The 25922-nt window shown below is 39.9% G+C and overlaps 1 protein-coding gene and 1 long non-coding RNA gene across 7 annotated transcripts in view; one reads left to right on the top strand and one right to left on the bottom strand.

The window, feature by feature from the left end:
* Window positions 1-816: 816 nt before the first annotated feature.
* The window catches only part of chl1b (cell adhesion molecule L1-like b), a 61224-nt gene continuing 36118 nt past the window's right edge, over window positions 817-25922 (bottom strand). For 2 of the 6 annotated variants that reach the window (XM_044348909.1, XM_044348911.1), the window contains 24 exons: window positions 25574-25696; window positions 24796-24966; window positions 24496-24522; window positions 24158-24269; window positions 23673-23854; window positions 22293-22424; window positions 20805-20945; window positions 19787-19898; window positions 19323-19489; window positions 19077-19242; window positions 18834-18958; window positions 18374-18475; window positions 17855-18052; window positions 17573-17643; window positions 16560-16782; window positions 14875-14990; window positions 14418-14622; window positions 14161-14283; window positions 10798-10977; window positions 6417-6524; window positions 6050-6211; window positions 5521-5652; window positions 4517-4589; window positions 817-2662 (listed from right to left, as the gene is read on the bottom strand). In XM_044348909.1, coding sequence (XP_044204844.1) covers window positions 2458-2662; window positions 4517-4589; window positions 5521-5652; window positions 6050-6211; window positions 6417-6524; window positions 10798-10977; window positions 14161-14283; window positions 14418-14622; window positions 14875-14990; window positions 16560-16782; window positions 17573-17643; window positions 17855-18052; window positions 18374-18475; window positions 18834-18958; window positions 19077-19242; window positions 19323-19489; window positions 19787-19898; window positions 20805-20945; window positions 22293-22424; window positions 23673-23854; window positions 24158-24269; window positions 24496-24522; window positions 24796-24966; window positions 25574-25696 — 3356 coding nt within the window. In that variant the 3' untranslated portion in view covers window positions 817-2457. Of the gene's footprint in view, window positions 2663-4516; window positions 4590-5520; window positions 5653-6049; window positions 6212-6416; window positions 6525-8581; window positions 8654-9544; window positions 9575-10797; window positions 10978-14160; window positions 14284-14417; window positions 14623-14874; window positions 14991-16559; window positions 16783-17572; window positions 17644-17854; window positions 18053-18373; window positions 18476-18833; window positions 18959-19076; window positions 19243-19322; window positions 19490-19786; window positions 19899-20804; window positions 20946-22292; window positions 22425-23672; window positions 23855-24157; window positions 24270-24495; window positions 24523-24795; window positions 24967-25573; window positions 25697-25922 lie in introns of all 6 variants that reach the window. The other 4 variants (XM_044348913.1, XM_044348914.1, XM_044348912.1 and 1 more) reach the window with 4 other exon arrangements.
* On the top strand, window positions 19217-19633 carry LOC122980678. The gene is made up of 2 exons (XR_006403069.1): window positions 19217-19308; window positions 19418-19633. It is a non-coding gene; the product is annotated as an uncharacterized LOC122980678 (long non-coding RNA).

Here is a 25922-nt window from a genome sequence, read left to right as displayed (position 1 = left end):
TGAGCATTAGTATTATATTATAATAGACTCAAACAAATCTTTAACTTTGCATTAAGTTGTTATATTTTGTGTCATATTGTCTTTTGCGCAGTATTTCCTCTAAGAAGCTTAGTTGCCCAAACTATATTCCTCAAGAGAGTAGCTGTAATTCAGTTCCTCTCCAGAGTAATTGTTATGTTGCAGATTTACGCTCTGTAAGTAGCCTCCCCAACACTGATTGCATGTGTGGAAACACGTCCAGCTGTTCACATTGTTGCCAACGAGCTGAGGACATCCAATATGGCTACCAGAGGGTCCATTACCAACACCTGAAGGTCGTTTATGCGGGAGCGGAAGCCTCTAACTGCAGCAGCTCGGCCACACCACTTGCAAACCTGGCTGTATGATGAGAGTATCTGAGCCAGATGTGACCCACGCAGTGACACTCTCCACTCCCTACTATCAGCCATCAGACATGATTACAGCTCTCATTCCTTGATCCAGTGCCTGTCTGAGCCCACTCCTTTGATTTCTCATGATTCTCCCCCTGCAGCCACAGTAATCAAACAAGACGCTCAATTCAGACAGAGACTTGACCCTGGCGTGACATTTGTTAAAGTCATATCGCAAATGGGGAGCAATTTGTCAAACATGTATTTCAGAATGAATGAGGACATTTCACCAGGTGCTGCTTTCTCTTTATGTGTATTTTACTGCTAACTGGAGGTACTGTGAAGGCAGAAAAGTGAGATTTATTCCGTCATGTATGCGTTTACTGTAACATTTACCCTCAGTGATGAATGAGACCTAACAGACAGTCAGACCATTACACCAATGTAAGAAAGTAAAACAATTTAATGACATCAAAAAACACCAATTAACATTCTGAACATGCAATGGCTGAAGTTTTACAAAACATTGCAATTTATGTGATTGTGGTGCTAATGTTAACGTTGAACAACATGATGATTGTGTTTTGAATGGCAGTATACCTACAGCATAGTAACAGAGTAAGGCTCTCATGTTAAGACTGGTGCAACACTGACAACAGGATATTGTATCTCAGCAGAGTAGGTGGCTGTCATATATCATGCAACCAGATTACAGTAATCTGATCACATAAAGGAACGTCTATAATCCATTACAGGTACTGTGCGTTTTCTTTTTAAATGGGTAATCGCCCAATTTCACACCAGTTAATTCATTAAGGACAGTACAACTCAGGTTGGACTTGGAGACTAAATATTTATGACAGAAAGCCTGTGTTAGGAACTGGGGGTGTGGAATTTTTAAAAACTCCAGCATTGAAGCTTCACTCATACTAGGACTAAAAGTCAGGATATTTTAGTGGCTGATTTTGACTGTTCTTTTTTAACCATGTCTGCACAAGTCCATCAAAATTATGGAAGTGCAATAATAAATCACTGGAATACCACTTTAAAATCTATGTGGCTACTTGTGAATCTGAAACCTGCTTTGGAAGGAGAATTTCAGAGAAAATGCACTTGGTAAATCATTCGAAATACCAGCTATTTGCAATTGTAGGTAGCACTGTAAAATATTTTCTCTATTAACTGTACTCAACTCTAATAGTTCATGTAATTTTAAGTCAAAAAGCTCTGAAATTTTTAATTAAATTGTGATAATTTGTTCAAGTCTACTGATTTATACTATAAGTTCTATTCATAATCAGATAAATAGTAACCTGTAATAGATTACATTTTTTGAAATATCTTCTGTATCTGGCATTGCATTGATGGGCTGTTACAGTAAGCACAGACTGAGTTTTGTGATGACTATGAAACAATGGTTCTAAATACTCATAATAACTAAATATTTCCTTCTAACATCACAGGGAGATTCATGACTCAATAATCAATGTTTATGATATGTAATGATATGTAAATTTCCTTGTTATTTTGTCAGGTATAAAACCACTGGAAAAAAATAAGTTAATAAGCAACCTTTATACACATCTTACATCATATTTAATGAATCCATTTCAAATATAAAAGGTCAGTAATAATTGCTCCAATTGAAAAATATCAACTTGATATCCCCACATATGTATTTGCGGTCTGCTACAAGATGACATCAGAGGCAAAGCTGCATATAATGATGGGTAATGGGGAGCGAAATTTTCCTACAAACAGTACTGCAGCTGAAATAATGGAAATAAACAAAGAAAATCCAAGCCCTCTAAATTGTTTGTGTAATAATAATTATAAAAAAGAAGACACTCTGCACATACAATATACACTATATATACACAGTATTTAGTAATGGTCATTCTGTTGCAACTTGACAAAACAGAACTTTATAAAATGAGGATGGCAGTGTGCAGTTGGCAATGACGCATTACATTTGACACAAAACTTGTGCTCAGTATGGATAATGTCTGTTTCCTCTGTCATTTGTTCCTCCCAGCGGGTTTAATGAAAACGGTGTCCAGGGGAGGATGAATGGCGGTTCCACTCCTCATGCCGGGGTCTGAATGGTGGCTTTGATCTCAGCTGACACCCTCTTCTCCTTTCGTCCCGCGTACTCGCCGATAAAGGAGCCATCCTCGTTGAACTGAGCGTCCTCGTCGCCGTAGTCCACCAGGCTGTCCCCGCTGTCCCCCGCTTTGATCTCTCTGCTCAGCGAGTGTTGGCTGCCCTTCAGTGGCTTCTCGTCGTTGTCGCTGCAAGAGAGGCATAGTGGATTCAGAATCACCTCATTTCACCCATGGCTTCACTCTATGGCTTATTGGAGAGGATGGGGGCAGGGGGGGGTGCAGGCTCGAGCTATCGCTGCCTCTACGATGAGCCTCTGTGATTGGCATTAGCGTTTACCTCTGGCTGACCAAACGGAAACAATCACACAGATGCACAAGTCGAGACAATATTACGCTTGTTGCACCATATATGCATCGGTGCATTTGACAAAGTGAATACTAGTGGAGAAATGTGATATTAAACATGTAATGCAATTTGAGGAGTAAATGATATAATGTAATATGGCTGACATATCTGACCCGACACTTGATTCAAATGCTGTTTAATGATGATGCAAACTGATTAGATTTTAAATGAAATTTCACAATAATACACAACATACCTCAAATTATAAATTGTTATGCCAATAACGTTATTAGGGTCGGTTAGCTGAACATATAATATTTCCCACTTGTTCTAAATGAATACTGAATTGGACTGGGAAGATGTTAAAGAGAAACTGTAATGTTGTGACTGTCTCTGTTGTCAGAGATGTTACAGTTAGAGAGCCAAGAATTACTCCATTTCCAGGGTGTCAGTAAACATGTTGTTAGCTTAGATGCTGTGAAGTCTGGCAGTCATTTCATTTCAGGTACAGTCTTCTTACTGAAGGATGCTACAAAAAACTGTTCATTCCCAAACACACATTTTCTCTATGTGTGCATATATATACAACAAATACAACAAAGTCACACCTACAAAATATAAAGGAATGTATGTTTAAGGAATAGACAATTTGGGAAATATTACTTTCTTGCTGAGTTAGATGAGATGTTTGATACAGTAAATACTTAGAGGAGAGGTATCAATCTTCTCATTTAACTCTCGGCTAGAAAGTGAATATTTGATAAAGATTGTTTACCAAATAGTCAAAATATTAAATATGTCCTTTAGTCCCCAAAACCTGTTATGTTACAGCTTGTGGTGCTGAAGTGACTTCCTGTCTATATACTTGTTACATACTGCTACTGCTGAAGATGTTTCCAAGCAATGGATTTGCACATTACACGCTTTTAATGGTGTGACAGGATTTAGTTAATCACTAGTTTGAAACTAGCTAGTTGTTACTAAGAACGTAGGATGGACAAACTTAATAACGGATTTATGAATAGCTGCCGAAATCAAAACGACAAAGTGTAAATCCTGTCACACTCAGACACTTTTTACTTCATCACATCAGCATTTGTTGTGCCGTGCAGATCCCAGTGATTGGACAATTATACTGGAGCTCATACGGCGGCAGACTGTTATGAATTGGACCACTACAGGATTAATGAAACGTGCCCAGATATTACTGCCCTGGAGATGAGCTGCTTTCAATTACACTGATTGGTTTTAGCCTCCTGCTGTGTGCTGGGCAGCCTGCGTTTAGCTCCATCCGGACAGAAAAATGGCAGCATCTGAACAGTGCAGCGGCTCCCTTTATGATCCACTGTCTATAACAAACACTAACACAACACCATATGTAAGACCACAATGTCCTATAAAGGGATGCTATCACTATGACAACACTGATGTGTAAACAGCTCGGGGATGCTACTGCTGTTTACCACATACTTTCCAGTTACTCAACCCATCAAACGTCTTGCACAGAAGAAGTGTGAGGCTCCGCGTGAACCTCATACATGCTGGGTTGTCTTGGCAGTGAGAGGAGAAAAGTAGAGAGAGTTACAGAGAGAAGAGGAAGAAGATGGAAACGACCGCTAGCAGAAGAGAAATTTATACTGTTGCACGTGAATTGCAGTTAGGTGGTGAAATAGTGCTCCAAGGGTTTCGCTTACCTGTATTCACAAAATGTGTCATCATTCATGCCCTGGGACTCCACGTCTGGGTGAAGGTCTTCTTTTTCTTTTACTGCTCGCAACATGAAGAGACAAAATCAGTGATTTACTCAAAAGACTTCTGCAAATGAAGATCACTCTGTCCCCTGACTGTTATGTTTGAACAAGTTACAGTCTCCATCCCTGATTTCCTTCACCCATTCGCTCATGAAACTTTAGTGCAACCTTTAGAAATGATAGAAAGATCATTTCAAATAAATGTTGTATTAAATTTCATATAAAAATGAAGCCTGGTCTTTTATAAAACAACTTAAAACTTTATATCTAAATGTCCTTTTTATAGAAATGTTAAATTCACAGTTTAAATGCAAATGTATAGTCCTATACGTGATGTTTAACAGGAACAAAACCAGACTCGGGCAAATGAGAGAATAGGTTGTCAGAACTACGGGTGATAATGAGAACTTAATGAGAAAACAAAAGGACAGAGCTGCGTCTCGCTCTTTTTTTTTTTTTCTGCTGACGAGTGTAGTGATCGCTGCCCAGACGACAACCTGATGGCCATTAGCTGTGAATAATAAAGCTGATAAGGACTCTCATGTCCCCAATAGGAGGAATAACATTGAGATACCACAGAGCTTATGTCATCATTCCCTGCGCAGCAACACCATGTGCAGAATTTGCATTTTGTCTTGCTCTGGGCTGCACTTTGTTTAGACTGTCGCTGCAAAAGGTGCGTGTCGAAATAATGCAAATTTCAAACGCTGGACATAGAAATGCTCGTTTTCCTATCAATACACAAGCCCATTTTATGTATAAATTTGCATTGCAATAATTTTGTGGCCTGACGCCTATTTAAAAAAAAACACACATATCAGCTTACATATTCTTGTAATGGCTTCTGGGATGATTGATAATTTCTTTCATAACAACTGGAAACAGCAATTAGTATTCAAACAGGGTGATGTGTGTGTGTGTGTGTATGCTTGTAAGTGAGCACCTACCGGAATACTTCCCTCCTTTATTTCTGTTGACAAAGCAGGCGATCAACACAATGAGTGTGAGGAGAGCGATGGCACACATCAGGCCGATAAACCAGCCCTGGGTGGATATTCCTCCATGGATGCTGGCCAGACCTGAGGAGAACAATACCCGGTGACTTTGACACGCCTTGGTCTTTTCATCAGGACACTTGATTTAATGTTTACATCGACAAAGCCTATCTGATGCAAAGGCAGAAGGTGGCAGCGCGTGCTGGTGATGGAAACGATCCAATATTAATATTAAACAGCTAATCCGCTTGTCTAATTAATCAAGTAAGGAACGATGTACAAATATAATTCCTCTCAGTGAGTCCACACAGCTAAATTAAATCCTTGTGACACCGCGGAGTACCACATGCCGCGGCTTGAGTCACCGCTCAAGGACGCGCTGGGTGCACCTCCGTTCTGTTAAATGAGAGGTCAATGAGTTCTGACGCTTATCCTTTTTTTTTTTTGTTGTTGTTGTAGCTTGAGCTATTTTGGTCCTCACCTGTGGACCTGGTTGTGATAACATCTTCAAATATACTAGAATTATCAAGCCAGCGGTTAGGCATAAGGCGCACAGTGTATTCAGTCCCAGGTTCGAGCCCGTCAATGATGTGGAAGGTCTTAGATGCGTTTAAGGCCTCTGATATATTCCAGTGACCCTCACCTGTGCAGAGGGTGAATGATCAGGATGGGTTAGTACTCATGAGAACACACAGCTACTGTTATATATTGAAGATATGAATGAAAAGAAATGAAGGGCCACATTTTAGACACAACACAGATATTAGATGCTTCACTTGCAGACTCTACTTTGACACAAAATCACTCTGCCCAGAAACTAACAAGAAAAAACGGTGATATGAGCTTACGGTTGTTCATATATGCAATATAGAACTCTGTGCGCTCTCCTCCAGATATCCAGCTGATATTTGCAAAGCTGTCACTAACAGCTGAGCTAACATTCAATAGGGCCGGGACTGAGACAAGATGAGAAAGGAGAGAAATTGGAAAGAAGGGTTAGTAAAGGACAAAGCAGCATCTAAGCCATCATGGAGGAGTTAGGAGTGTTGTCATTACACGCTGAAGGATGTTTCTCTTCACCTTCTATGAAACAGGCCAGCGTGCTCTTCTGTTTCCTAACACTATTGTAAGGAGGCATCAATTATGTCTGACAGAGGAGACATCAGGTGAATCTCTCAACAGCACACATGACAAGAGTAATGTGGATATGGAAATGGAATAACAGGTGGTGCCTGTGAAGCTAAATGAAAATCCACAGAGAGCTTGAAGGAGATGGAAAAAAACATGATATCTGAGTGTTTTATAATTCTTTTACCCTTGACGTACAGTATCACACCCACACTGGTCAGCATTAGTTTAGAGATTGTCTGTTTTTTTTTCTCGTTTTATTCATTAATTTTACTGTTATGTTATATTTCCTACAATTTTATTTCCCTATATGATGATCTAAATGCTGTTTCAAAGCCTTCTTCACACCGCTGTGGTATAATCTCAGTAGGGAAATACCAAATATCTTCATTTTGTGTTTAATACTTTTTGCCTAAAAACTGTCAATTATAACAACAATGAAAAACAAAACCCACCATATGTTATTATAAAGTGTGAACTCCAACTCAGGATGTTAAAACCCTCAGCTATCACAGAGGTCATGACCTCAGTGCTCCAAAGAAGGAACAGCACTGGTCAAACTCATTTCTTATCACATTTATGTTTTTTGCCTTAAAAACAAAGGTGTCAACAGATTTCATGTGTACTTGGCTCCATCTAAATCAGACATATCGAGTCATGTAGCCTTTTGATGCCCAAATAGGGAAGAAAAAGAAAGTCTAATAATGTGGTGAATGATGTGCATCATTAGTATGCTTTGACAGCAGCTGTCTAAGCTAGTCAACAAAGCACAATCCACTTCATTTCCCCATGGCAAACATGCAAATCTTCTGCTGTGTCTCCAGCTCAGGTGCATTATTTGGTCAGGTGATAATTCAGCACACAAGGACACCTGCGCCTGTGCTGCCCATCCCAACTACAGGGACTGACACTCTCTGACTAATGTTGATGGATTAGTCTGCAACTATGGTAATTCCAATCATTGGAACTGCATGATGACTTCGACTGACATAGGCCCCGGCGCTAAAAATATCCTAAGGCTGGCTGCCGTGTTTTGTCACCGCGTTCCTCAGCTTGCTATTAAATGCTGCAGAAAGCAGCTGCTCACCCAGCAGGGTGCTGATGCCCTGGAAGACGCCCCTTCAAAGTCAGGAGGCTTTTTTAGAAGGAGAGGCCAGAAAATATTCTGATATAGGAGCTTTCAACAGCTTCCACTTATCCACTTATCTCAGTGTCCTGTAAATATCACCCTCCCAGTATGAGCTCACACCTCCCCTGCATGGCCCAGGAGGATGTTTCTCCTCACCATTTTCTCTCCGCTCAGATGCTGCCCCGGACAACTCCTTGTCCCAGAGCGGTGTTGCTGTTTACCCAGTTGAAGATTACATGGAAATGTCAGGTGACTGTTGGGTCAATATGCTACCGTGTACAAGGGGGACCAGGGCCCAACAAATCAATCACTGACAATTAGACATATTTGTCCCGTTCAAGTGACTGCTCTCTACAGCTACACTGTCGGGTCGGGATATAGATCTAGTATCCTAGATTTCCCGGTGGTACAGCAGGGAAATTAAAACCAGTTTTTTCATCAGTAAGCACTTGTCGTATGACAAACAATAAAATGGATCTGTTATCACTCAGTTTGTAAGCTGTAACACCACTGAATATTCCAGCCCTTGAAAACATCGACTATCAAAAAAAAACAAAACAAAACATGAAAGTAAGTAACTAACCTACATAATGCTGTACATACGTATTTCACATTTTTGTTTTGGTCATTAACTTACTTTGAGCCAGCAGCCAAAGGAGTTATTACGTCACCTAGCAACTGCAAAACGTTCTGACAAAATGATTTGTTTGATATTTTATTATATGCTTGTTGTGTGGGGATGTGCTGCAGCTCTACCTATGGTGGAACGAGTGGGTTTGGTCACTGGGGACTTTGGAGTGCTTGGAGGTGAGGGGGAAGCTGACTTGCCTGAAAAGAAAGACAGATCTGGTGGTTATCAATTGGAGTAGAGTTTGGGGCACTACATTCTACTGTTAGCACGCATGCTATTTCCAGCTACACTCTAAAATTAGTAGCTATTCACAAGGACTATATATCTACAACAAAACATAATCTAGAGCCATAAAAATACATGTCATGTGTTTATCAGCAAGGTGAGACGTGATATTTAATTTGACTTAATTTGCCTCGTAAAATCCACTTAATTTCCTTTTTTTGCACATCATTAAAAGAAAGAACGATGAATGTGTGGCGTGTCTGATGGTCCCTCTGGGTTTAGCTCTCAAAGCTTCATTTATTTCCTCAGCTTGAGTTTGACATGTTGCACTGGGTCTTCTGTTGCTAGGATAAAAGTCAATATTCGTTTACAGTCACTAATGAGCCAAGATTAATACAAATTTATAATTAGGTTACTCATTACCATTGCTATTAGAGAGGAAGCTACAAACTTTATATATGAAGAAGTTGACATTTTTCTAATGAAAGGAGGCATCAGAGTGCTCTCTGCTGATGGCAAGGGCAAACAGCAGACAAGGTCAATTATCTGCAGAGAAGCCCAGTGTTTGGAGCTTTTTAATTGTCTACAGGCAAAATATAATGTGTCCAACTGATCAAAGACTCAAAACCTGATGATTTATTCAGGCCTATTCAACAGCCACACCTGTCCACTTTTCTAAATCTAACCATGCACCAACTACCTAAAGTAACAATCATTACTGTTGAACATGTCATACCAACATACACCACATTCAAACATATATAATTCCAAAAATGAAATGTTCCTGTTATTTCAGAGCAGTGTGAAATTGTATATGTAGGTATGAAATGCCACAGTATCTACATGAATACAGATCTACATACTGAGGCCGACAGTGGAAGCCAAAGTCGAAGCTGCAGGAAAAAAAAATAGAGAGAAGGAAAAGGAAGACAGAAAAAGACAGAGAGGGGGGAAAAGCATTGCATTGCTAAGCAGGCATTCACACACATTTACAATACACACTGTATGATCAAAGGTAACGCTTAAAGCAATGTACATTTTAGTGGCGTGAGAGAGAGCAATTAACAAAAACGATGCTGACATACACGTATGATGATAGTTGCCACCCATAACTTTCATGCTCAAATCTTAATACTCTCCCACATACACACACATGTAATGGTGCCACAAAATTACAATTCAATACATAAAGAATGAGCTCTTCTCCCTGTAATCATTTTTGCTGGTATTTCAGCACGCAAATAAACAACCCCTCAGAGTCAATTAAGTTTCTCTGTGATTGTGAGGATTCCTCCAGTAAACACTAAATAATCGCTTGTATTCAACACCTGCAGTGTGTTTCGACATAAGTATTGCGCGTTTTGTTTATGCATAACACAACTTGAATGAGATACTAACTTTCTTTGTGGTGAATTAGTAGTAATGTAAAAGCGCCACCCATTTATTTATGCTGACAGCATCCTTTGCTGCAGTCCGTTTTTTTACTGACACTCAGGTAAAATCCACATGCAGTTTCATTTCCCATCTAATCATTCATACCACTGCCCACAATCTCACAGAAGCATGACTTGAGTTTGAGGCGGCTGAGGTATGGCGTGCGGTCCTCAACAAATGATATGTAATTGAAAAGAAAAGATTACATGCTACAAGCCGGCTCATTATGATGACTTACCCACCAACTCTTTCATGATTACACAATTCACTATCAAAACCTTCAGTTTCCCCACTGCTCAAAGCAATTTTCTTTCTTTGCTGATTGTTTCATAGCTCGCGCTCTCCGTCCAATCAATAAGCACTTGCTCTCTCATGACAGTGACAAATGAAAACCTCCACTACACCCATATGAAATTGTTTATCCACAAAAATTACTTACATGGAGATATGAAAAGCTTGGCTGCCCAGGCATATATCATATTTCGCCCGTTCAATGCTATTTTGAAATAGTGAAATGGCTTTGTCACCTACTTCACTTAGCCTGAATTCTACAGAGCCAATTCTGTTCTTCAAAGCTCATCTGTGTTCTCATTGTCTCTCCTAGACAGCAGCACACTCACCCAACCAACACCCACACACTAGTTTATCCAGTCAATTGCTTTCTGGACCCTCCATCACTCACTTCCTTCTAAGGTGGTGGTGCACTCCTCGCTGACAACCGGTCCGCAGCCCACCGTGGTGCAGGAGCGCAGGTAGAACTTGTATTTGCTTACAGGCTCCAAGTCGCGCAGAATCCACTTGGTGGTGTCGGGATTGCTGATATCTACTGTCTGCAGTGGCCCCACTTCTTCTGTGTCGTTGACTAAATATAAAAATGGAAAAAGAAAGTTAAAACTTTAGATTACAGCTCGAGCTTTCCCTAGGTCTTTTTACACTGAGAAAGGGTTGAACAGGGGATGATTTTACAGACCTCACACCCTGTGCTTATACTGTAATAAACGACCAGTGTAATGCTTTGTCCTGATGGTAGTATACTGTCTCCAAAAGGTATGGCCATTTTACTGTTACCTTGCTCATACCCTGCAACTAAACTGTATTCGCAGTGACAAAGGGGTGACAAATGACTGCTTTATTTTACAGTCTGCATTCCCTGCACTTACAATCGTGTTACATACAAATTTTTATTAGTGTTTGTGTCTACCTGCAGATGGAACTTAGCTAGTAAATCTACAAAATATTAGGGTTATGGGTTAGGGTTAAGGTTCACTTTTTAAGAGATTCATGTTTCTTTACATAGTCCCTGACAAATAAATGTGATATTCATTTCATATTTATTTGTTTATCATATGTAACCTACTGTGTCACCAAAAGGTTGTAAATTAATGGTTACAAGTGATTCATGTACTTTGTCACACACAAAGATATTAAACTTTCAGCACTCTGTTTTGGAGCCAAAAACTCTCCAACCATTGCCCTTTCCAGATACCTCAGACTGAGTAGCACAAGACATTTCAGCGATGTCAAAGAAATCAAATGTCACTTGTCATTTTGGTTTGCGCATTTGCTTTTTTTTTTTTGCTTGAGAAGAAGACAACTTGTAATTTTGGCTTAACAATTTTATTTGAATTGAACAAATAGATGACATCTTCACATTTACCACTTGAATTTCTTTGTGCTGTTGTTGTCTGCACTCTGTCTACATTGTGATCTGAGCTCATTTTTCACTACGTAAAGCAGCCCAGCAGGTAGAGAGGTGGCATTTATGTTCTTTATAACAAAAACAAACACAGCAGGTGCTGAGGTGACCTTTGCTGTGAAAGAGGCGCTATGTCTCTCTGGTAGGAGGCAACAGAAACAATGACAAGTATGTATCGGTCTGGTTCTCTGCCTGGACACCGCCCACTGTTATCAGTTATCACATTTTTTATTTTTTCTAGGGACAGGAATGATCCATTTTTAGTAAATTATGCAATCCAGGCTGCTATAGAGAAGAGGCCAAAAGCATCATGTTTCTACCCTCGGAAGGATACTTTCTCACCAACCCGGAAACACTCGTGCCTGACAGCTGGTGCATATGATCCTATAGAGTGAACTGGCTGAAGGCTGCAGACTTTGGCTCTTCCACTGACTTCAGACAATATTTGTACTGGGCCAAATATGGTTGGCCTTGTGTAGTGTGAAACAGACCGAGAGTCAAATTGAAGTGAGTTTAATGAGAAGAAAAACAGAATGAATTGGAGCCAAGGTCACTTTAAACTCCCCTTTAGGTAGAAATTTTAGATCAGTGCACTTTTGAACTCCACTTGGTCCACTCTTAATATGTTGCTCTGCAGTAACTCTAATACAAAATGGTCAGAAGTGTCCAAATATGTGGCTGGAACAATCTGCATGAATATACAATTGCAAATAAAGTGAAATTATTCATTGTTTGGTTTAAAAATACATTTCAAGTCATGTATTTATAAATGTGTTCATGCTGAATGCACTGGAAAAATAGGAAAGATATTTTGAAGTGACAGAATGGATTGAGTGTGAGCCCTAATCTTCGCTTTTCTGACACACTTATATTTGCCCTGTCAAGTGTGACTAACTTTCTGAGAGGTAAGCAGACTAGTTGTTTAGTCTATACTGGCCCAGTCTGCCCGAGGCTTTGGAGTGGCTGAGCAGTTCTTTAAGGCAGCGTGACCAAACCACCTACTCAATGGCGAGGGAAACTTTGGCATACATTCAGCCTTTACATTTAGAAATTGAAGTGGTTTATAAAAGAATTCTTAAAATATGCTGTAAACCGTGTTGCTTCCTGAAAATGTTAAAAATTAAAATATTCTTGTCTGTATGAGTTTATTGATCTGCTATTATTAACACTAGCAAGTGTACTGGTAGAGGAAAAACCTCCATCATGTCCACATCTACTGTATGTATCCTACATATCTATCATCAGTTTCACTGACCTTCCTCGTTGACAACTTGATACATGTTAGTTTAACTGTTTAAACACTCTCGTATTCCTGTGTGGTCAGTGTGCTAAACAATGTGACAATCAGCCTTTCTATGAAAACCTGTGAGATGTGAAGCTATTAAAGGCTGCTGATGGGTGCAGCCCTAAAACAGCTGTGCTGCACCTTGAGATTCCACTTGTGTCACTGATGATACGCTGACAGCTGGCTGCATTATCCTCAAAATTTCGCACATGACTTCCTTCAAGGGGACTTCAAAAAAAGTCACACTTCAAAGAGTCCATCAGCTTTATTGCTGTGGCACAATGAAAATGTCCTCTCCTGAAATACGCTATGACATTTGGCCCTCTTGTGCCACTGTCAAATCAAACTCAATTAGCCGGGAAATGTGGCACTAAGACGTTGTTGGAAGTTAGTCGTTAGCTTCGTTCTGACTTTAGTTTAAGGACAGCAAAATGTGCGCACATGAGGGAAGTGTTCAGTGACGTTATCCTCTGGGACTCTGAGCTATATTGGAGATGTCCCCTGTGGACAGGATGGGGTCAGTAAAAGTAGACCCAAACAGACTGTGACACAGTGGCCTTGGTCAGCACTAGCCAAGCCATGATCATGACACACAGGCTAGCAGACATCACCCTGACATGTTTCCTATACACATGCTCTGACCTCACTATGACCCCAGCCCTATTAGAGCAGCACAATGGTTTTCCTTTCCTTGCTGAGGATCATGGGTTAGACAATCACCAGCAGGCCAAAGATCCACCTCCTTTCTCACCCGATACGCTCCTGAAGTACTGCACATACTCGTCTGTATCAATACAGAACAATTCAATATGGAGGAAGAGGCTGTGCATTTAAAACAGTGAGGCTATTCATGACTGAGACACTGTTTCCAAATTGAAATATATGGCCTGTGCGTTTCTGTGTACACTTAATTTACTTTTTCTTAAGAGGGTGCAAGCTGAAAAAGGAACAGAGGGATGTAAACACTATTAAACACAGGAAAAAAACAATATCTTCTTGTGGCAGGAAGGAGGCATCACCATTATATCTGAGTTACTATAAGTATGAGGAGAGTGGATACGTACTCAGCTGATACTCAAGGAGGTACCCGGTGAGAATGCCATTAGGCTCCAATGGCGGGGCCCAGACCAGAGAGACAGTGTGCTTCTGTACATCTGTGACCCTGAAAACAGGATTTTTCTCAGGGACTGTGGGGGCAAAAAAAAGGTAATACACACAGTAAGCAGTCAAATTCTGCAACCCAGTTTCCTTGGCTATTATTAGATTTTCTCTTCAGTAGTTGTGAATCAATATACTGCATGCTGTTTTTCCACAATCCTACCTCCCTCTGGGGTTTTGAAGTTGACGGGATGGCTGCCGGGGCCGTTGCCCCGCCCGTTGAAGGTCATGACGATGAGGCTGTACTCAGAGAAGGGTGTTATTCCCGGTACCGTAGCGTGGTTCCGGTCCCCGGGGAACATCAGTGTGTGTTTCTCTCCATGGCTTTTCTTTGAATCCGCCAGACTGCGTAGACGCCACCAGTTTATCTACATCATAGAAGAGACACACAGCGCCATTCTAAGCAGAGAGATCAAACTTTACAGATCATACATATGTATATGTGAAAGAATGCTGAATGATTTATTATGTGTTTTTTGCTGGTGGTCTGTGCAGGAAAATATTGAGCTGGCCGAGTAAAGGAGACAGAGTAGGGTGAGAGAAGCAAACGTTTGGAGCAAGGTCAGGGCCATTCCTTTTAAACTGTGTCTAAAAGCAAAGGTCTGTTTTTGAGGTATTACCCTGTAGCCTCCCAGATGTCCATGTAACTTGTCCTTGTGTACACGCATCCAGCTAACCTTGACCATTGAGCTGTTCATCACCTCCACAGCTACATCATCAGGTGCAGCAGAGGGAACTGCAAAGGCAAACACATATTAGAATCTACAGCATGCTGCAAGTAAGAAAAGGAGAAACAGAGCCAGAGCCAAGATTTGTAACTCCGACAGACCAGTTTGAGTTATCATGACAAAAACTCAATCTGAAATATTTATGCTGAACTATTTCAGAAATAAAAGCAGATAAAATATCAAAAAACTACACTGACTAGCTACATTTAGTAGGCACATGATCACAGGGCTGATCCTAAAAAAAGGATTCTACCTCATTGAACAGTTAAAGGAGCTAAAGGGGTCATATACTATATTTCCTAACACCACATTTGACACAAATGAGAGAGGGGTCATGACCTGAGGTGACCTCCTCGGGGCAAGTCCAGAAGAAAGCTAAACACAGGACATACAGTAGGTTTCTGTGCTTTTCTCTTGGAAAAATGTAATTGTTACAGAACATAACCTCGAAACTCCAAGTCCAAGTCAAACTCAGAGTATAAAACATCTCAACGAAATTACAAAGCTTGCAAGTCCACCTGAATAATGCAGGTTACAATATCAAAGTTAAGCAGAGAGGGAAAAAAATGATTTTAATTAAACCACATATTAAAAAAACTGCAAAGCGACACTGGCTACTTTGACAACTCAAAATTGCAGTAAGTGGAAACTTTGTGAATCTATATACCTAGAAACTATTTAAGTTTATGACAGTAGAAGCAGCAGAAAAGTTTTCTCAACAAAATTTGATTTTGCCTTAACAGAAAATCTATGATATCTCTGTTTTGAGGTACAGTCTTCTTCTTCTTTGTATATCTGAATATCTGAATAACAATGTTGTGAACAATGTTGTTTTTTTAAGTTGCATTACTGATTTTTTTTGCTGCATCAAGCTGAATAACACAACCTCTGACATATTATGGCCTTACAAAATTGTTAAGGCAAACAGTTGCTTATTTACACACCAGACACAGCAGAAGGGAAGCAACATTAAAGCAAGACTAGGTTTGCTAAACAGTGGCCACTGTGGCCAATAGTGGCAATTACAGGATAATGAAACCTTTATCTGTGACATGCTAAAATGCAGAGTAGGCAACTGTACAAGTAGAGAGCAGTCTCCGATATATATACACAATATGTTTATATAATATATTCTTTCAGAAATGACATGTCTCACTTTAACATTCATTTGGAGTTGTGTTTCTGGGCATTGATGATCGGAAGTCTAATATTCCCTCAGCACTGTTGTAGTCTCCATCTCAACTCCTGCTAGGAATATCTGTCTTTAGCGTCTCTATTCTAGCTAGCTGCTAACTTTGTCAGCGGTTTGGTGTTGGGCAAGTGTATAGTGGGTTTATCAGAACTTTTTTTTAATGAAAACAGTTGCCTGTTGTTGCTGGAAATTAAGGAGATAAAACCAAAACAGCGAAGTAAAGCTCAGCTCCATAAAGCTGAGAGGAGCTGCAGAGTTAGGTCATAATTCTCTGAGGGTTTGTCATTACAAGCGATGCCTTCCACATTACAGTAATTTGATCCATGGCTGATAAAAAATACTAATTAGTTCAGCATTAAACTAAATGAAAAGAATCAATACTCACAGTCTTCTCCAGAGTAGCCAGTCACTATTTTTGGCTCTGGGCCCCAGCCCTGGTGGTTCCTGGCTTGGATCTTGATCTCGTAGGGCACAAAGGTAGGAGTGTTCTTCACCACAAATGAGTGTCTCTTCACTATGTGTTCCTTCCAGTCCTCCTCCAAGTCTTGTCGTCTGTAACTCACCTTATACTCCAGACCGGGACCGTTGTGTTCAATCGGCAACAAGGGCTGAAAGATGGAAGAAAGAAAGCGAAAATGAAAAGGAAGAACAATGGTGTGGAGGGTTTCATAGAGACTTTCACAATTGCATAAGACGCTTCTTGTATTTCATCGCTCAATGTCACTGGCTCTGTGGGATTAAAATGACAAGCTAGCCCAGTGAACTGTGCTTGGTACACTGGCAGTGTTTTATCCTGCTATCTGGTAAAACAATAGAACAATTGACCTGGTCTAGCAGCGAGGCTTTTCTTTGATATAGCTAAGACATTGTAGATGAAAAGATTTATCTCCTCACAGAAGTCAGCCCGTGAGAAATAGAACGAGATACCATTATCCACAAAAGCAAATCATTAACAGTGGGAGAGCTCGTGAATCCAGGATTCAGGGGCTACGTTACCACGACAGGGCAAGCAGATAATAAGTAAAGGAGAGATTCATCTTTCTACAATAAAGCAGAATATATTACTGTATGTGTTAAAAGAAAATGTTCCTTTTCATAACTTTCTCTTTCTAATCAAAGCAGCTAAATGAGAAGCTTTCAATAGAAACTCATTCAGAGTGATACCAGAAAATGGCTCTGAGCCCTTGAATGAAATATCAAAAGTGGGCCATTTCTATTTCCTAAATTTCTATTGATAATTCCTTATGAAACATTGATAAAACTTATTCTCTGTTCTCTTACAGTAATTCTTTGACTTCCAAAAACTGTAGCAGATGTGAATAATTCACTATGTAAAGGTAGCCCACATTACAGAATTTGCAGTAAGACGATAGTAAAAGCCTAAACTCTATTTCTTACCTCCCAGTTTATATCCATTTCATGTGGCAAATGACCTTCAATTTTGATATTTTCAGGGTTCTTGTCAGGGGCTGTGGAAAAGAAGGAATATAGATTTTGTCTGCATTGTTAGTGGAAGAAATCTCCAGTGAAATAGGCACATAAGAGAGCAGATTTTCAACAAGAGTGGAATCAATTATGTAGCAGGTCTGAGTGTTTTAAAGTTCACAGAGTGTTGGTAGCTCGAGTGGCCTGGAGGACTTTAACAAAAAGTATAAACAATGAAAGGAGGACGCTTCAGACCTGAAGGGGGGGTTTTGTATCTCTCTGTGGGCTCGCTGCGAGGACCCCTCCCTACAGCATTAACAGCAGACACACGGAAGCGATAGTCGACGTGTCCGTGGAGTTTGAGGATGGCCGAGCCGTGGTTCCCAGGTACTCTGAGCAGCTCCTTCCAGTTTCCTGGCTCCCACTGGCTTTCTTCATACTCGATAATAAACTCTGTTGACAGGCAGAAAGACAATCAGAGTAGTCCCTCACCACTATGGTTCTTGCCAAAGGATTGCTTATCTAACCACCAGCTGTGCAGAAAACTCCTCAAACCCTGCTCTGGGCTTGTATATTCCTCAGAGAGATTAATCATAATTCATGCTTGGATGAATCAATAATAGATTCATATTGTACAAGATGGTATCAAACAAATGTATTTACATGCAGAATGATGCCCAAAAATGTGCATGTCATATTAATACCACAGACTGGTAGATGCACTGACTCGGTATGTCCTGTATGACACCTGCACACATGGATGCTCCTTTTTACCTGTGGTTGAGCTATTGTGATCGTCCCCAGGGATCCATTTCAGTTTCACACTTTTGCTTTTGTGTTCAGACAGTACCAAGTTCTCAGGTGCATCAGGGACATCTGAAAACCATCACAACAACATAGCTTTGGAAAATCACAGAAACATCAATCTCTGCAACAAAAAAAGGCCAAGGGAGCAAATGTTCAATCAAATCGTCCCGAGAGCCAGAGGATGTGGAACGGGCTGCATGGCTGCATAGGCTACCACAGTTTCTTTTAGATCTGGAGTCAACAGTATCTTTCAGGGCTATTCTGAGACACAACAGTTCGCTAATAAAGTCACGGTTTGCATGTTCACGCTCTGCTCTGGCCTCCTGACATATTGATCTGTCCATCAATGTGTCATACATTAATGTAGCATCAGAGGTCTCTGATCCTTTTGGATCCGAGCAGAAATATTGTTCATATGTTGGCTTACCTAACACCATGAGCAACGCTGAGGCTATGGCTTGGTCCACTGGAGTTCTTGCCACACATGTGTAGACACCCTGATCCCTGTGGCTTACATTGATGATCTGAAGGATACCGTCCTCCACAAAGTATCTGTTGACAGAAAGACAGAGACGCAATATTGATTGACAAAACTGAAAATTAAAATGACTTTGCAGCTGAAAGTAAGTCTGCAATGTTGTGAAAAATATAATGAAATCCAGTATCCTACCTTGAATTCTCAGTGTAGTTGAGGGCTATCTCCATATCATCTTTTTCCCACAGGAGCTCAAAGTCGTTGCTGAAGGACTTGTCGTACTCTGCCAGGCATGAGAGCTGGGCCGTGGTACCTATTAAGATCTTCAGGTCCTCCGGGGCCACAGCTATTCTAGTGGGATCTTCCATAGGCAGGACTGTATTAGTTACTTTTCAAGGACTGAGAGCCTCAGCAAACAATTTTACAGGTACAACTGTTTACCTTTTACATAGAGCATGGCATCAATGGCAGACGACCCCTCTGTGTTCTTGGCATAACATGTATACTGTCCTGTGTCGTCTTTTTCTACGCTGTAGATCTCCAACGACCCGTTGTCATGAACAGCAAACCTCGGTCCCTCCACGGATTCAGAAGAGTCATCCCTGCTCCTGTTAAACATTCAGAAAATAAAAGCCATTTAAGTCTCAAAGTTCACTCAGGTCAAATTAAATATGAACACCTCAGCGGTCTAAAGGGATAAACATCGCACTGTGGCAGGAAAGATGAAATAAAAGTTGCTGAATAGAACATTAGTGTTGAGTGATGGGGGTTATTTTGGCGTGTTTTAAAGAAACAGCAGGTTCACAGATGAAGAAACAATGTACAAGAGGGTTGTATGCACTGACCAGTTGAGATCTACTGCTCTCTACTGGTGTGAGGGAGACAGGAACAAACTGTACACTTACCAAGTGATAGTAGATGGGGGAGAGCTGAAGACCTTGCAGTGCATAATCACTCCCTTACCCTCGATAGCAGAGTAATCCCTCCCCTCTTTGGTCAAAATCATGGGGGGCAGATCTGCAAAGACCGGCAGTAGATTGGAGTCATCAGTCTGAGGTTGTTAGGAAAACAGCAGACACCCTAATGCTGCCATAGAGGAAACAAGGTGTGGCCCTGAACTACTGTACTACAGATAGATCAGGTTTGCAGTTTAAAACCAAATAAAACTAGAATGGGATGAGCTAGAACATAGTGAGTTAAATGAGGTGAAAATACTGTTGCCTTTGCTGTGCATTAACTGCAGGCTCCTTTGTGTAAAAAATGATTCAGCTGTCAGGTTGTCAGAAATACATGAATGTGAAAATCAAATCAAAGAAGAAAACAATGAAATAATGAGTTAGCCGAGCGCATGCACCTTATCAGTTGTAGCCAAAGCCTCCCATTAAAATGGTCTGTCTCTCCTAATTGTTTACAAAGGAAGCAGCTGGGACTTAGCATTCAGACACTGTCCAGCTTTATTAACTCCTGTGTCACCAAGAACAAATTCCCCACATCTGTGCAAAGCAACATTCTGTCTTTCGTTTTTTTAATCTGCGCTTGTAAAGCAGCACATGTTTGTCTTATGGCACTGAAATCAGTATGGAACTGGGGGGAACTTGTTAGCATATAAATGGCAGTGAACAAGGCTTGTTGCTCCACAGGGAGAGCAGCTAGCCTCAATGAAGGAGTACAGTTTGCAGACAGCCCTCCTTCCCTTGGCTCCTCGCTGCTTTATGGGCATATGCCGACATCGGCGCCAGCTCTCTACCCTGACACATCACTCAGCGGTCTCCCAAAACTAACTGCAAAGTCTAACACTTGCTAACACTGTGAAACAAATACTTTTTATAACAAATCCATAGGTTGTGTTTCCGTGTGCCTGATAAGAACATGATGGTTCTGATGAGAATCACAGCTCACAGACCTAAAATCTGTCTCACTTACCCATAATCATGATGTTTGCATTGGACAGAAGGCTTCCGTGTCTGTTGGAGGCTTCACACTGATAGACTGCACTGTCAGATGCTTTGGCATTGTGCAAAGTGATCGTGTCGCCAAAAACCTTCCTGTTGGCTGCAGGGGCCTCTGCAACAGATCAAAGATCAGTTCAACAAAACATCAGTGTTCAAGGTATTATTCATGCTGCAATACCATTTTTACATTTAAGATAAATAATTATATAAAATATAAAGTAATATAAATTGGTATAGACTTGAATCCCCCCAGATTTGATGATTCAAACCTTCACTTGGCTACTACAGGTTGACTGCACCTCCCTTTCTGGCCCCTTCTCCCACAGTTTCTCCTCATTTCCAAGCTAATAACCTATCACTTCCAACTTCCTTGACCTCCAGTCCTCCATCTTCCCCTGGTTTGTAAACAGGTTTTTTTTCCAAACCAGGTTCCTGCATATATACACCAACATACACATTTTAAAGGCCCCCTTTTGGGTTTGTTACTATACCACAGACTGTGGAAAGGACAGATATTCTCACTTCACTTTCCTTTATTGATATTTGTTTTTCCACAGCAGTCTGGACTATCTGGATCCTGTTGATGGTTAAGTAAAGTCTGTGTACTGTATTTGCACTTATTGAACATTGTACTGGAAATGTCGTGGTGGTTCCGAACCTTTATGGCACATGACCCCTTAAGACTAAGAGATGCTATTTGCATCCCCCTCTTACCAGCCGCTTATTTCTGCTGATTGTGATTTTTCCCCCTTGTGCTCTTTGAATAATTTTCAGTCAGTAATTTCAACCCAGTAATTCATAACAAAATAAGCAAACATTTTATAAAAATCTGAGAAAATCAGCAGAGCAATATGGTGCAGCACAAGTATGGTTTTCTCTTTCCTTCTCTGTTAATCATGTTACCGGCAATCAGCTTAGACTGTTTCTTGACTTTTTTTAAAAACTGCATGTTTTCATTGGTGAATTAATGGTATAGTAGTATGCACAATACACTGTAAATAAAGAAAAATACAACTACTTTATCACTACAGAGTTCTGAACAAATCCAGCCCTTATCTTTACTGTATGGCATAAAACCTGCACAGGTCTGAATGCAGCCTAACCATTTTCATCAGTGTGATTAGCGTGGCAACATGGTGTGACTTTGTTTCCTTATTCTTCAATATCATGTTTGCATCCCAGTGGAGAGAATTCAATTTAAAGAATCCTGAGTTGGTGACAGCTGAGGATTAAGTGGATTCCTTCATCATCCTTCTGAATACTTGTGGCTTCACTGCCCTTCCTCCCCACTAACTCTCTATCCCTATGTTGTCTGTTATGTTAATATGTTGTATTAAGAAAGTAAAGCGAAACAACATTGATATTTAGCTTTTTTTTTTGTGATTTTAAATTGTTGCGTGATTTTTGAGACGAAAGGTTTTAAATAATGAATCTAACTGGAGACTGTTGTGGGACTGACCCTGCAGAGGTACACCGTTCACCCTCCACGTTATTGTCGGCTGAGGAGTCCCACTGGCAGAGCACTTGATGTGCACTTCTGAGCCGATCATTCTGAGCTGACTCTCAGGCTCAAACACCCACTCTGGAGGCTCTGGGAAGACACAGTCAGTATGATGTTATCAAACTGATGACTGTCAGTATAAGAATAAAGCTGACACTAAGCAGTTACAGACAGCAGACACAATCACGGGAACAGTTGTGCAATATGTGTTATTCAATGCAAGAGTCCTGCTGCAGTAAAGTCTACATTTCCAAGTTCACCAATGACAGACTGACATGAGGCACAAGAGGCACTTCAGCTGTACACTGTCTTGTCAGAATCACTGTTGGCATACAGTAGGTATAATGTCTAAATATGAAGTTTCTATCATACATTGTTTTGGACTTACAGACACAGATGGCATAAAGTCCACCATAGCACAGAGTAGAGCTGCAACAATTAGTTGATTAATCAGTTGATCAAAAGAAAATGAATTTGCAATCATTTTGATAATTGATTAGTTGTTAAAGTAATTTTTCAAACAATAATACAAAACATTACCTTGACTTAGCTTCTCAAATGTGAGGATTTGCAGTTTTTCTTTGTCTATGTGATAGTAAATCTGAATATCTTTAGGTGTTGGACTGTTGGTTAGTTAAAACAAGCAATTTGAAGATGGCAGCGTGACTTGTATAGACCAAACACTTAATTGAGAAAATAATCAAAATGTAGTTGCAACAATTAGTTGATCAGCAGTAAATAACATCATCTATCATCAGCTATTTTAATAACAAATAATTATTTTATTTTTATTTTTATCAAAAAAAAAATTCCAAACGTTTAAAGATGTTACCATAAAATTCTAACCAACCTTTGTCATTGTTTTTCTGACATATTATAGACAAAATGATTAATTAAGAAAATAATCTACAGTTTAATTGATAATTGAAAATAATCATACTTGCAGCTCTTACACAGCAGGGAGCGAAAGAAACCACACGGCAGAAGAGTGTGGTTAACTACACGATGTGTGAAAAGTAACAACTTCACATTGACACTGAGATTTATTCAGGAGCCAATATTTCAGTCCTAACCACATCAGTGTCATGTCAGTATATACCAGTTATTATTTCTCTTGGCTTTGCATCTACAGAGATGTGCCTACATAACAGTGCACCTTTCTGTAACATCCTCTTAAACAGCCACATTACACCTACAGTTTACTCTAAACTTAATGTTGCTGCTCTTAAAGGATCATAAAAAAGAAAGATTGTCTATTATTTAGTTCAAAACTATTGTGAGATTTACATGAATCAGATATGCTCATACCACTACAACCTCATGGAACATTGCAGTTACCTTCGACTGTCACCGTGAAGTAATGGATGGCTTCTCCGAGTGCATTCTTTGCCTTGCACATGTACTTCCCACTGTCTTCTTGTTCAACTCTCGGCACGATCAGCACTTTCCCATGACTCTCCAGTTTTGCTTTTATGGGAAGCTCGTGACCAATTTTCACCCACTCAACCTGTGGAGTTGGACTAACAGAAAGGGGGCAAAACATATCTATTTACACATCTATTTTTGCCTATACATGACTGAAAATGTAGGATTTCATGTTTATTTATGCAGAAACAACATTACCAAATGTTTGTATGATGTTTCTACATTAATATAGTGAATCTCAAACCTCAAGTCTTATAAGCAAATAGCTTACAGTGACCCAAAATCACTTTTACACTCATGACACATTTTAAAATAGTTTTGGTTTGTTTTTGGACTAAAATTCTTAAAATGGGAATAAAAAAACTCAAGTTATTAATTAAACAGGTAGTATTACTCACAATCCCTCAGCAATACACTCCAATTTCAAGTCCTCTCCTTTGACCAGCTGTGTCTCTGATCTGACACCAGAGGGCGTCAGAAGAGAGGGTCTCCTGTCCAGGATTGCATTGGCTGAAGAAGTATAATAGAAAGTATGCATTAGAAAGTATGACAGAAATCACATCAGGAATTGCAGAAATCCAGATATACAGTTCTTTTTTTTTTTATATTTACAAAGATGTTATATATTAATACGTTTATATTCACACACCTGCCTTGTGCACATGGCTATTCACGCATGTATCAGGAAAAAAAGTGCACAACACAGGGGTGTGTTACTCTGAGAACTTCAACTCACCAGTTTCAGGACTCATGTCACTTTTTTCTGAAATGGAGTTGGATGAGATACACAAAAAAAAAACTATGAACATGAGGAAAATGTGGATGCAACATGACAAACATCAAGATCAAAATCACAACATAAAACTGAGAAGATGCACATAAACAAGACAGGATGACACTCAAATGGCTTTTGAAGTGCAGCTATGAATATGTATATCAATGAGAATGTTGAAAATGATCAGTGCTCTGAAGCACAAATCAAAGTTTGCATCATGCTGGTTTGAGAGGAAAACAAAGAAGCTGGGGTGACACCTACTTGTCTTGACGATGACAGACATGGCGGTCTTCTGAACGATGGTTCGTATTCTTGGGAAGGCAGCGAAGCAGCAGTAGTCTCTCCTGCTGTCCTTCTCCACCGCATGAGAGAAGTAAAGATCTCCATTCAGGCCCATAGACACCCTCTCATCTTGTTCTATATGCTGGAGATCTGAGCACAGAAAAAATATGATTTCATTTACAGCTTAGCCTGTAATATTGGTGATTTATCTTACTAGAGAGAAAGATATCAGCCTGACAACATTAACCTCTGTTTGAACCCTTTCTTAAGATTAGAAAAATCATTTTATTTTACCATGTATAATACTATCACATTTGTTTTAACATCTTGTTCCAGCTTTTAATTGAAGCTATATGATGTTTGAACTGAGTGAAATCATCAAAAAAAAAAAAGTTGGCTTCCATCTAACGGAAATATTCCAGATGTCTTGTGCATCATTTTAAACAAATTTCCCCAAAATTCAACCTGGTATATTGGGTATGTTTAGAAACCTTAAGATCTCTGCTGAAAGTTTAAATGACATTCTTTTAATCTGAACAACATTTGGCTGCACAGCTTGAGTTTGTAATGACTGACTGACAGACCAATGAGGTTTAAGAGGTTTAACAGTTCAGAAGAATTTTTAAAAATGTGAAATATTTTACTGCGCAAATATTTCCAGATGAGTAAGAATAAATGTTGTCTCCTTTCCATAGGTATAAATACGTGATTTGAGCTCAAACATGCACACCAATATATTTTAAGAGATATTGCTTACTGATAGTCATCCAGTAGATCTGCAGAGGAGGTATTCCTTTAGGTGGTTCACATTTCAAAGTAAAAGGCTGACCTTCCTCTACCACAACAGGATCAAGCGTCTCTTTAGGAAACTTGGGGACATCTAGAAAAACAGACCAAAGCTGCGGTGAGTAAATGAAGTCAGACATGACTGAATAAAACAAATAATGCAGTTCTCCCTCTCTCCAGAAGATGGCAGTAATATCATTTTCTTGAATTCTGTGTGAGCCATAGTATGTGCTTGTTGGCCTCTGTATCATTCAGTAAATTCTATGGGATTTTTTCCTAGTTCTTGGCCCGCAGAAACAAAACAGACATCACTACTACTA

This window comes from Thunnus albacares, chromosome 4 (assembly GCF_914725855.1).
Source record: "Thunnus albacares chromosome 4, fThuAlb1.1, whole genome shotgun sequence".
In the NCBI taxonomy this organism is placed as follows: Eukaryota; Metazoa; Chordata; class Actinopteri; order Scombriformes; family Scombridae; genus Thunnus; species Thunnus albacares.
The sequence above is the reverse complement of the archived record's forward strand: the minus strand, read 5'-3'. Positions and strand labels throughout refer to the sequence as shown.